This window comes from Dendrobates tinctorius, unplaced genomic scaffold, assembly GCF_039654945.1.
Source record: "Dendrobates tinctorius isolate UK_male_01 unplaced genomic scaffold, ASM3965494v1 ptg000434l, whole genome shotgun sequence".
In the NCBI taxonomy this organism is placed as follows: Eukaryota; Metazoa; Chordata; class Amphibia; order Anura; family Dendrobatidae; genus Dendrobates; species Dendrobates tinctorius.
The window spans coordinates 214,990-227,989 of record NW_027362097.1 but is presented as its reverse complement, the minus strand read 5'-3'; the positions used below and the strand labels follow the sequence as shown (position 1 = coordinate 227,989).

The following is a 13,000-nucleotide window of genomic DNA, read 5'->3' as shown; positions in this document are numbered from 1 at the left end:
ACGACAAACTCACATTTAGTGGCCAGAGTCAAGCAGCTGCTGCAAAGGCAAATAAAATAATGGGATGCATTAAAAGAGGCATAGATGCTCATGAGGAGAACATAATTTTACCTCTATATAAGTCACTAGTGCGACCACACTTAGAATACTGTGTACAGTTCTGGTCTCCGGTGTATAAGAAAGACATAGCTGAACTGAAGCGGGTGCAGAGAAGAGCGACCAAGGTTATTAGGGAACTAGGGGGTCTGCAATACCAAGACAGGTTATTACACTTGGGGTTATTTAGTTTGGAGAATCGAAGGCTTAGGGGTGATCTTATTACAATGTATAAATATATGTGGGGACAATACAAAGACCTTTCTAATGATCTTTTTACTCTTAGACCTGTGACGGGGACAAGGGGGCATCCTCTACGTCTGGAGGAAAGAAGGTTTAAGCATACTCACAGACGCGGATTCTTTACTGTAAGAGCAGTGAGACTATGGAACTCTCTGCCATATGATGTTGTAATGAGTGATTCACTACTAAAATTTAAGAAGGGACTGGATGCCTTTCTTGAAAAGTATAATATTACAGGGTATATACGCTAGTCTCCTTAATATTGCGTTGATCCAGGGAGCTAGTCTGATTGCCGTATGTGGAGTTGGGAAGGAATTTTTTTCCCCAATGTGAAGCTTACTGTTGCCACATGGGTTTTTTTTGCCTTCCTCTGGATCAACATGTTAGGGCAAGTTAGGATAGGATATGGGTTGAACTAGATGGACTTAAAGTCTCCCTTCAACCTTAATTACTATGTTACTATGTTACTATGTTACTATATCTCATTGGACATTTAATCACATAGGTGTACACCACCAAGAAGTCTGTAGACTAATGTGAAGGGAGAAGGAGGGGAAAGGGTGAATAAATAAAATGTAACCTTTATTTAAGTTATAATAAAAAATTATAAAATTCACATACATCCATGTCGGATGTATATAAGGTCACAGCTATAAAGAGTGTAATCACAGCTGTGACCCACTAGAGGCCGATTATGTACTAGGTATGAAAATAAAATGTATTCAATACTTGACTGTAGTCCCTTATAATAATAGGTCAGACTGAGATCTGCGGTTAGTTCTCCAAGATATTTGGAAGAACCTTCCTGCTGAGTTTCTACAAAAACTTTGTGCAAGTGTCTCTAGAAAAATTGATGCCTTGATGCTATTTTGAAATCAAATATTTTTGAGCTTTAGATTTCTTTCTTTTTTGTACATTCACGTAGCATTTTGGAAATATTTATATATAGAAATAAGATAGGCAGCACTCCAATATTTACCAAAACAAGCCGACTTTAGCCTTGAAAAAGGCTCATTTGAGCAGAAATGTCGCCACGTCATATGGACTAAATAAAGTCCACTTGTTTTGGGGTTTTTTTGCAGCCACACTGCATTTGTCAAATGTGCTGTTCCATTTTTTATTTACAGCACATAATCATATATATATATATATATATATATATATGTGGCGCCCCTGAGGGTTCAGTCGCCACAGAGGTACTGCACCTCCTCCTGAGGTGTAGTGCCCCATCATCCAGGTAAGGTGGGAACTCCTAACCACGCTCCAACACCTGGACCCCTCACCACAAAGTAGTGTAGCAAAGCCACATTGCGGCTTCCTGCTTGGAGTGTAGCAGAGCACCTTTGGTGGTTCCCTGCTTGGAACACGAAATGTGCTGGGAGGCGGGTGGAGTTTAGAATACATAAAAGAGCGGGAAGGTTTATAATTTCGGTGGAGTTCAAGTCAGTCTTAGAGAGAGGCTGGAAAGAGAAGATCCCTGAGAGAGGGATGGAGGAAGGAGGTGCTGCAGCAGACCTCAGTGATCTGAGCCAGCTGGCACAGGAAAGGAAAGAAGGAGAAAGACATTGAGCAGAAACCTGATCTTTCATAAGAAGGAAAGACTATTACGGAACTTAGGAGTAAAAAGGAACTGAAGACGTGGGTTAGGAGAGAACCCTGCCAAGAAGTTCTAAGCGCAAGGCCGGGGCCCGGTCCCCGAGGTTGTATGGACACTTATGGTCCTGCAGCAGACACCGGTGGAGTAGTGGGCTGTAAACGCACTACTCCCACCTAAGACTTGGGGGCACAACAGCAACTTGGATAGTGAGCCAAGACTCAGGAGTAAGGAGTCCCCGAAGCAGGCTACAGCTGTCTGCCGTACAAGTAGAGTTCATAGGAACATCTGTCAGGAGGAACTCCAGTGTAACTCAGTACTGGGAGTACTTCACTTAAAGGTGCTATAGAGGAGACATTCAGAAAGGCACATGTTGGCGGAGTGTTGAAAGGGAGCATCCTATCTTGCCTGGAGGTTGACTGAGCCCCTGACCCAGGGGACATGGCACGGAGGCAGGCACCGGTGTGAACTGCAGACTGTGAGTAAACTTTGGAACTACATGCCCCGGTGTCCTCCACTTATTCCGGCACCAATACACTCCGCACCACTACATCTGGGTACCAGTTTCTACCCTGCCTGCGTCTCCCCTCCATTACTACATCCACACTGCCCTGGGACAACAGCTCCACCTGTGGGGAGCTTCACCATCTCGGCTGCAACACACCACCAGTCCCAGAGGATCTGCATGCAGCGTCGGCCTAACATCTCACTTGCCGAACACCACAGGTGGCATCACGAACTATTCATAAACTCTATTCACCCCTTTTGCCATGGAGCCCCAGGGCCACGGACCGGGTCACAGCTTCCGTGACAACTCCCATTGAGATCAACGGGCCCGGCACCGAGTACCCCGCTAGCCCTGGCGGGCGCTCCATATAAGCATGGTGGCTCAGTGGTTAGCACTCCAGCCTTGCAGCACTGGAGTCCTGGGTTCAAATCCCACCAAGGACAACATCTGCAAGGAGTTTGTATGTTCTCCCCGTGTTTGTGTGGGTTTCCTCCGGGTTCTCCGGTTTCCTCCCATATTCCAAATACATACTGATAGGGAATTCAGATTGTGAGCTCCATCGGGGACAGCGATGGTAATGTCTGTAAAGCGCTGTGAAATATGTTAGCGCTATATAAGAATTATGAATATTTATATATAAACTGTATAAATATAATATATACTAGATAGATAATCCAGGGATTAACACTAATGAAATAAAGTGACATGTGAACTTCACTAACAATCCTGACATCTAGAATGTTTCCCGTCCAGAACAATGACAACCTACGTGAGCGCTATCTAACAATTACCTGCTCATACGCCTGTTCCGCCCGACGGTTGGCATCAATAACTTGTCTTTCCAGCTGCTGCATCTGCACATAAAAAAAAAACAAATGAGTGTTGATTATTTGATGACCATTTCCATAAACCTGCTTTGAAGTGTGGTTAATGGATGGTGACATTATCAATAGTCTTCGAATTTAGATGAAAGCCTCTGTCTGATAATTGCCATGCATGAAGGGTTATGAAGGACAGCAATTTGCGATTCATACTCATGCCAGGAATTGTAAGCCAAATAACCTGGATAAAAGATCAAAATATTTCAGCAAATGTCCAAACTAAGAAGGTGATTTACTAAGACGGGATAAAAGAGAGACAAAGCTGCTCATGATGAGCCAATGTGTATTACATATCTGTGTTGTACAGATTTATAATATGTTGCTGATATTTCACTATGGTCTATACCATAACACTGTATGCTTTCAAAAGTCCATAGATGGTTACATAAAAGTTTTTTTCTTACAGACTCATAATTCTAAAAGTGAGAATAATATCAAGGCTGTGCTCTACTGGATGACGTATTAGGCTACTTTCACACTAGCGTCGTGCGACGGCCGTCGCCCTGCGTCGGGGCGACGTACCGTCGCACGTTGTGAAAGTTGTGCAAATTGTAATGTCCGGGGAGGAGGGGGCGGAGTTTCGGACGCGCATGCATGGTCGAAAATGGCGGAGACGACGCACAAAAAAGTTACATGTAACGTTTTTGTGTGCGTCGCGGCCGCCAAAACACGACGCACGACGGATGCGACGTGTGGCAATGCGTCGCAATGCATCGCTAATGTAAGTCTATGGAGAAAAAACGCATCCTGCGGGCAACTTTGCAGGATGCGTTTTTTCTTCAAAACGACGCATTGTGACGTGCGTCGCACGACGCTAGTGTGAAAGTAGCCTTACAGAGGTACCTAGAAGCATTGCTCACAGAAGCACACAGCATTCCTATGTGCCTATATGCTAATTACCTGTACAGAGAGAAAGAGGACTTGATCTCTTGTACCACCTATTGGAAGCAGCATTCCTAAAAGTCAATATCAAACTTTTAACAAAGTTTGGCACATACTATAAAGAGAAAAGTCCTCCAATGAAGGTTAAAAATATATTTTATTTAACGAAAGACATAATTCAAAATAAAACAGAAACGACAAACCATGCAGAAAATGGAATAGCAAAAAACACACACTGAGTGAAAAAAATAGGTAAAAACTACATCAAGTATAACACATAAAAGAGCACATGAAGAAAAATATTACATGCAAAAATACATAAGGTGCTGGTGCAACAATAAGATGATTAGATAATAAATATCATATATCAAAAACTGTTGTATTAATCCATAATATTACATGCAAAAGTACATAAAGTGCTGGTGCAACAATAAGATGGTTAGACAATAAGTCTCATATATCAAAAGCTATTGTATTAGTCCATAGTACCTAAAACAAAATCGTGCACAAAAGAATTGCTTGAACACAGGCATTGCCGGTTTTCTCATACCTGGTCTCCTCAGGAAGGGAAAAAAACCCTTAAAAAAGTAAATGATGTAAATATAGGGAGAAATCCAGGTATGGGAAAGTGCACCTCATGGCTCTAATCTAAGGGGTGCACCCCTTCTGAGGAAGATATCCATCGAAACGCGCGTCAGGGGGACCCTGGGTGATACCTAATTCTTGGTAAATATATTTGATATAATTGTTTTTCGATTATCAAACTGCATGACGTTTGGAAGAGAAAGAGCTGCTCTGCTAACGGTGAGCAGCTGTATCGCCAGCAGGAGTGGTCAATGACCTTTTTTAACTTGTCTTTATAACACTACAAATCATGAGATTCCAGAATTCCTCATAGGTTCACATGATTAGTAATGTAAAAAAGTAGCTAAAAATTAAATACCAAAAATACACTGTACAGTGGTTTTTGTTTTTTTAAGGAAAAAATGGCTAAACATGCCACAAGGTGGTCAAAAACCACCATAAATTGCACAAGCTTCAATTTTTCACAAAAAGCACAAGTAAAGTGAGAAAAAGGCCACAAAATCGCAGTGTGCTTGTGTTTAATTTCCCTACTGATTCTCAGCACACATCAGTAGTTTTGGCCGAAAACTGCAAGAAAAAAAAAAATCAAGAAAAAAAGTCTCTAAAGAAATTTATGCAAGGAAGTATCTTCATTAGCAATCTTTCCATAAGACCTGAAGGTGCAGATGTTTATGTCTCCATCACTGTGGTAATTTATTAGCAGATAAGTTTCCGAATGTCGGCAACAGGGCAAAGTAAATATTAGATATAATTTTATTTGGCAAGACGAGCCAGAAACTTGGTCTCTTTTATGTGGTTGGCAGGCGCTGCCATGGGATGACCTAAATATGTAATACAATCCCTAAATTACAAGGAGCCTAGTTTGTTTGTGAAGCGACACTATTGGAATTGTGCGGTATTATTACTGTGCGTCTTTGCTCTTTTTCTTGATGCAGCGCAGGTTTTTACTATTATTGGTAACTTTAACAGATGTCTATATAAAAATAGTATAAATTTTATAAAGGTGGGACTGTTCCGTGAAGTTAGGCATGGACTCCTTACATAGAGTCTCATTACACATGTACTGTATATATTTAGGATGAGCCTCCCATTGGTGAGGATAATAACATCGCTCTCCTTGCTGCACAATGAATGTCTCACTTATACGGCTGCGAATACCAGAGAGACATGCTGAACGAAGCCTCTTGTACCGGAGCAGCCGGTGTGAAACAGGTTGGCTGCTCCCCCTGTTTGCAGAGCGTTTACTTCCCAGTTGGATCAAATTCACTTTTTAGCTTAGAAGCCGACCCAGATCTTCACTTCTGTTATACACAGTCCATGTATTAACATAGCAGACCTCCTTAGATGGAAAAGTGTGAAACTATTTTTATTATATCTACTATCTATGTATTATTTTGACCCAGGTCAGTTCACATTGACATTTTTTCCTATTTTGTAAGATATTTTGTTCTGAAAAATTTGTTCTGCATGACGCGGACTTCAAAATGAGTAGATGAGATTGTCTATTTACACGAACGCCTTGCACAGTCACGCTGGAAAGCATAAAAACACAGCCATGCAGAAAGGTCTTAAAAGGGTGTCCTGCTTTGGGTGATGCCTTTGTATTAGACCAATTTCATATATCTGCTTTTCGTGGTCAACACTTGGACAGCAATGCACGGACTTATGGTAAGTCTTCTGACTCAAAGTTGGCAGCTTCAAGAAGCTGACTAATTCAGTCCAAGTATTGTTCACCGACACAAGTGCTGTTAAAAATCAAACTTGTGTCGGTGTTCTCTGCTATACATGATAGGCGGTGTTCTTCTGTACTGTACAGTGTAGGCTGTGTTCTTCTGTGCTTTACTGTTTAGGCAGTGTTCTGTGCTCTGTGCTGTAAGGCGGTGTTCTTGTGTGCGGTAGGCGTTGTTCTGTGCTCTACAGTGTAGGCAGTGTTCTTCTGTGCTCTACAGTGTTTGAAGTGTTCTTCTGTGCTTTACAATGTAGGCAGTGTTCTTCTGTGCTTTACTGCATAGGCGGTGTTTTTCTGTGCTCTACGTGTATGCAGTGTTCTTCTGTACAGCATAGGTGGTCTTCTGTGCTATACACTGTAAGCTGGTGTTCTTCTGTGCTCTATGGTATAGGCGGGGTTTTGAGCTCTGCAATGTAGACCGTGTTCTTCTGTGCTCTACAGTGGAGGCTGTGTTTTGTGCTCTATGGTGTAGGCTCTGCTCTTCTGTGCTCTACAGTATAGGTAGTGTTCTTCTGTGCCTTACAGTGTAGAAAGTGTTCTTCTATGCTCCAAAGTGTTGGCAGTTTCTTTCTGTCCTCGATAGTAGAGGCTGTGTTCTGTGCTCTCCAGTATAGGCATTGTTCTGCATTGCTCTACAGTGTAAGCAATGTTCTTCTGTGCTCTACAGTATAGGCAGTGTTCTTATGTTCCTTACAGTGTAGGCAGTGTTCTTCTGTGCTCTATGGTGGTAGACAGTGTTCTTCTGTGCTTCACGGCATAGGTGGTCTTCTGTGCTCTGCATTATTAGGCGGTGTTCTTCTGTTCTCTGCATTATAAGGTGGTGTTCTTCTGTGCTCTATGGTGTAGGCAGTGTTCTTCTGTTCTCTGCATTATTAGGCGGTGTTCTTGTGTGCTCTATGGTGTAGGCAGTGTTCTTCTGTGCTCTGCATTATTAGGCGGTGTTCTTCTGTGCTCTGCACTGTAAGCTGGTGTTCTTCTGTGCTCTATGGTGTAGACAGTGTTCGTCCGTGCTCTGCATTATAAGGCGGTGTTCTTCTGTGCTCTATCATGTAGGCAGTGCTCTTCTGTGCTCTGCATTATTAGGCGGTGCTCTATGGTGTAGGCAGTGTTCTTCTGTGCTCTGCATTATTAGGCGGTGTTCTTCTGTGCTCTGCGCTGTAAGCTGGTGTTCTTCTGTGCTCTATGGTGTAGACAGTGTTCGTCCGTGCTCTGCATTATAAGGCGGTGTTCTTCTGTGCTCTATCATGTAGGCAGTGCTCTTCTGTGCTCTGCATTATTAGGCGGTGCTCTATGGTGTAGGCAGTGTTCGTCCGTGCTCTGCATTATAATGCGGTGTTCTTCTGTGCTCTATGGTGTAGCCAGTATTCTTCTGTTCTCTGCATTATTAGGCAGTGTTCTTCTGTGCTCTATGGTGTAGTCAGTGTTCTTCTGTGCTCTGCATTATTAGGCGGTGTTCTTCTGTGCTCTATGGTGTAGTCAGTATTCTTGTGTGCTCTGCATTATTAGGCAATGTTCTTCTGTGCTCTATCGTGTAGGCAGTGTTCTTCTGTGCTCTGCATGGTTAGGCATGTTCTTCTATGCTCTGTAGTGTAGGCCATGTTCTTTGATCTGTACAATGGAATTAGCCTGATTTGTCGGAAACAGTGAGCTATGTGTACAGTGTACTTTCCTTCCTACTCATACATTTATTACATCTGTATTGTATGATTTGCTAATTTTTTTCAGGCCAAAACACTGACTCAACTATATATACACCTCAAGGGTTTATTATCATTGCTGAAAATTGCCAAGAAATACAAACACTTTGGTATTAGGTTTGAAAAAATGGAAATCTTCATGTAGGAAATAGTGTGGGAATTTTCTGGAACCAACCATGTGATAATATTTCAATGCAACGAACCAACAAGTATTTTTTATTGCTCTAATGCAGGAATGTCAAACTCAAATACACAGAGGGACAAAAAAATTTGAACAAAGTCGCGGGTCAACCTTGATAATGATTAAAAAATGTCTACCCTTAAGGAAGTTATCATAAAATATAATGATGAACCATTTCATATGGAAACACACACACAAAAAAAAACCTTAATATTTGGTGGGATTGCAGAAGGGCATTTATCTCAACTTTGCAGCCCTTACAAATTTTTGCAGCACTAGATTTTCTTTTCATTGCCCCCATAAAGTATGATGCCAACAAAAGTGCTACCCAAGCATAATATGATACCACCACAGTGAATTCCCCCATAGTACCCTCCACACATGCAAAATAATGACTACACTGTACCCCCTTCAACCCCACAGCAAAGTATAGTAACCCCGTCACAGTATGATGCCCACTGTGATCCACACATCACTCTCCACACAGTATAACGGTCCCTATACAGAGTAATGGGCCCCACATAGTCCTCCATACAGAATCATGGCCCCCATGTAGTCCCCCCATACAGTATAAGGGGCCTCACATTTAAAAAAAAAAAAAAAAACCTCCTCTCTGCTCTGGTCTCAACAGAGAAGACTCTGATACTCTTCACACTTGGCAATGCAAGTCAATGAGTCTGTGAGAAAAATTGGACTGCACTCAAATGATATCCGAGTGCAATCCATTTTTCAAGGACTGTCATAATGGAGAAGATGGAGACATTTTTTTCCCATCTTCTCATCCGAGAAATTGGATCACACTATGATCACATTCTGATCAGTGTCTCATCAGAGTGTGATTAGCATAATCGGACCAATTTTCTCGGATCAGAGAAAACACAGTCATGTGACCCAAGCCAGTTCATCAATATCAGATCGGTGGATAGCCCAGATCAAACACCACCCTCACTGATCTGCTGTTTTCCGATCCGCTGCCAGCCGGATATAAGCAATGAACAGAATAGAACAACAGTATGGCTATTTTCACTGTGCAGTGGGCTGGTGGCCTTTCTGAGGTCCTGTAGCTCAGCTCCTATTCACTTCAATAGAGGCTGAGCTGAAAGTTCTGAGAATATCCAATATAAAGTGAATGGAGCGTTATTGTTCAGATCTGTTTACTGGTTGCATCTGGCCACCAATGGCGCTGCAAACAATCGGTGGGTGTGTCAGGTGTGGATATTGATCTGATATTTATGACCTTTCCTAAATATAGATCATCATATCATAATAACCCTGGAAAAAAACTTAAAATGCAACACACATCTGATATTAGAAAGGTAATCCATTATGTGAGATTACATTGCTTGAGCTTCCAGTGCAGAGAGACTTAATGGCCTTGGATTTCAATTTGGTGGAACCTGAGCAAAGTTAAAGATGACTTAAAGACGCGTGAAAAAGTAGATGTTGGCTTAGACACAACATAAAAACCCTTGTATCATGGATCTCATTTGTGCAACTTATTAAGGCTGCAAGCAAAACTCTACGTATGACCCCAAATTACTCCTGAACCCGTTTGTTGGGGTCATCAGCCGAGAAGATTCCACCTCATCATGTGTGGCCTTGTTAAGTCCTCAGCCAATAGTACATTAATCTTTTTTGGAGCGGGAGTGAACATTAATACATGATGTTTTCGAACGCTGTATCCAAACTCTTATCGTCTAATGCTGAAAACATTTGGGATTGTTTGAACCTCAACATTGGTTCTGCTCCTTTTCTGGGAACACTGACAAATGGTGAAATGTGTAATGTGTAACTGTCAATGGGGAGTTTTGCAGCCTGTGATGATAGGGAAGAGAAATAACGCAGCCCCTTTCTGACACATCCTTTGTGAGAGAGCTCTGGCAAGTAGATTCCTGATCTTCTGATGCCTCACTGACTTTCTTTCCTTTGCTCTCGGTAAAACTTGATAAGAAGTCACATACTTTCGCAACGTATTTTGGACAGTTTAGAGGGTGAATAACAGGATGGCTGCCCCCGTCTTTACTATCGCATGTCATTCGCACCGCATTTGGAAAACTCTTTATTACACTTTAAGTCACTGATCACTGGATATATTCATGAATGACTCATGGAAAACACAACATTTAGGAGTATGATCAAACGCCATGAATATTTTAGATCTCTGGAGGGGAGCTCGCATACTATAATGGCTGAATTTCCAAAAGGGGGTTTTAGAAAACTAAACACAACCTATCTAATAAAAAAATATCTCCACCCAATTTACATAACCTCTATTTGTATAGTTATTATACGTACACAGTATGTGTGCAAACATTTTTTATCTTCCTCTGGGAGGTCCATACAAATAATTTTACCATCAAAATTCCAAATCAGACATAATAAATGCTGATCAGCCAGATACAGGCCATTCTGCAGTCATTTAATGCTATGATTAGACAGAAGGTCAACCACACTTAAAGGGGTTTTCCAGCTTTAGAAAATCCTTGTCCCGCAGATGCAGTTTGCTTTAAAAAAACAAACAAACAAACAGTGCTTTACGCACCCTAGCTGAGGCTAGTTTTTAGTCTGCACCGCTGCTCCCGATGTGTGTTATTATTATTGTCTGCAGCGCCGCAGCCAATCGGTGAGCTCAATGGCTCTAAGTGGCATGTGCAGTCAACAATCGAAATGACATCAGAGCCGCAGACAAAAACAATCTGGGGAGGGTGAGTAGAGGATAGTTTGTTTGTTTTTTTTTTTTTTTAAGTAAACTATAGGTAGAGGACAGAGACATTCAAAAACTTGGAAACCCCTTTAATATGATAGCTCTGTGTGCATAGAGCATCATCCTATCGGCAGCACATCTCCTGTTTACACATGATGATGTGCTGCCAAGAACAATGATGTTTCAGCTTGCTTGAAATCATCTCACCTGACGAAGACGCATGTTGCTCAATCATGCTCAATCATGAGGCGATTACCAGCTGGCTTAGACAGACCAAATCAACAAACAATCATTCCTTGGAATTGGGAATAGTCTTGGTCCTTATTATCTGGTTGTCTTAATGGGCCTTTAGTTTAAAACTTTTCACAATCTGCTTGGCACAAGGTGGGATCACAATCCTACCTCTATACAGAATATGTGAATGTCGATTTTTCATTTCAATGTAATCTTAGTTGTTATCATTTTGTATGAAGGACATATCATCAATAAGATCTAACACGTAACTTGTGACCAGCGGAAATCCCAAGGTATTTTCTCTGAATGTGGTCATTTTTGTCTTATAGCTTATTACAGTTCAGAGACAGGGCCCACCAGAGATGCCCAAAGCTCAAGCTCCTATCTGTAGTTCCATATATTTGAGCTAGCAATATAAAAAGTTTAAATCGACCCTTTAACAAGCCTTGCCATATGACTGAGGATAAGAAGCCAAATCAGACCATTTGCAAACATGTATTTCAGGGTCTTTGGCCCTCATCAGTGCAAAGCAAAAGATCTGATTTGACTAGGTGAGAGGCCTCTGACATGGGACATAGCATAGCCTATAAGTCTTCTTACTCCGGCTTAGTTTTTTCACAAAAGGTGAATGTTTCCCCTTAGACCTTCTTAATTTATGTAAGCTTTTATCACCATACATTTTTAATATTTGTCATGTGAATACTCGTTTCCCAAGTAGCTATTACCCCCTACTCACCTATGCACAAGAGCATTCGGCTCTGATGTTCGGTCATCTATTTTCAACTTGGAGAAAGAAAAAAGGGGAGAGGTGTTGGAATTCAATGGTAGAGTCAGGATGCCCCCAAAAATATAAGATGGACCTCTGAGTCCACTGATATTGTTGGGTTCAGCTGACTGTATTCTAAATGTGTATGTGGTCTTTTCTTTACACCTTCTTTTTTACATCTCCTGTTTGGTGATAACTTTTGATGTTTTTGGGAATATATGTGTCTCAGACATTTTTTTTTTGTTGCCCCAAATAGATCATCTATGCACCACTATTTAAATATAGCAGCAGTGCGCTATCTAACCACTCTTCACTTATCTTTCCTGATAAAAAAAACTCCATTAGAGTTGGTGAAAAGACAATGTTGAAGCTTAGACAGCCAAGAAAAAAAAGAGAAAAACAACAACAAAAACAATAGCTGATAGGACCCGGAAAGACTAAGTTTATGCTGTTAGTCACCAAATAACTGCTAGATATCTGGCACTTGTCAGGACAGTCTATCTTCACTATCCCACAACCCAAAACAATTGTTCAGCACATTCAACTCTCTCCTCCGCCCACCACTGCCACCTCCAACTCCCCTCATCTCTGCTGAGGACTCTGCCACCTACTTCAAAAACAAGATTGACCAAACAAGGCAAACCTTTACAGTTCTACCACCCCAACCGCTCCACATACCAGACCTCTGCCCTTCCCTAATAACCTCCCTCTCCAACATCACTGAAGGAGAGCTTACTCATCTCCTTTCCAAATCACGCCTCACCACCTGTGCACTTGACCCCATCCCTTCCCACCTGCTCCCCAACCTCACTAACATGATCATTCCAGCCCTAACCCATCTCTTCAACCTATCCCTAGCTTCTGGTACCTTCCCCTCTGCCTTCAAACATGCCACCATAA

At 41.8% G+C, this 13,000-nt stretch overlaps 1 protein-coding gene across 4 annotated transcripts in view; it reads right to left on the bottom strand.

Moving 5' to 3' along the window:
* The window catches only part of PLEKHH2 (pleckstrin homology, MyTH4 and FERM domain containing H2), a 204,762-nt gene that overhangs the window by 115,024 nt on the left and 76,738 nt on the right, over positions 1–13,000 (bottom strand). For all 4 annotated transcript variants that reach the window (XM_073564212.1, XM_073564211.1, XM_073564210.1 and 1 more), the window contains exon 3: positions 3,233–3,295. In XM_073564212.1, the coding sequence (XP_073420313.1) occupies positions 3,233–3,295 (63 nt within the window). The remainder of the gene's footprint in view (positions 1–3,232; positions 3,296–13,000) is intronic.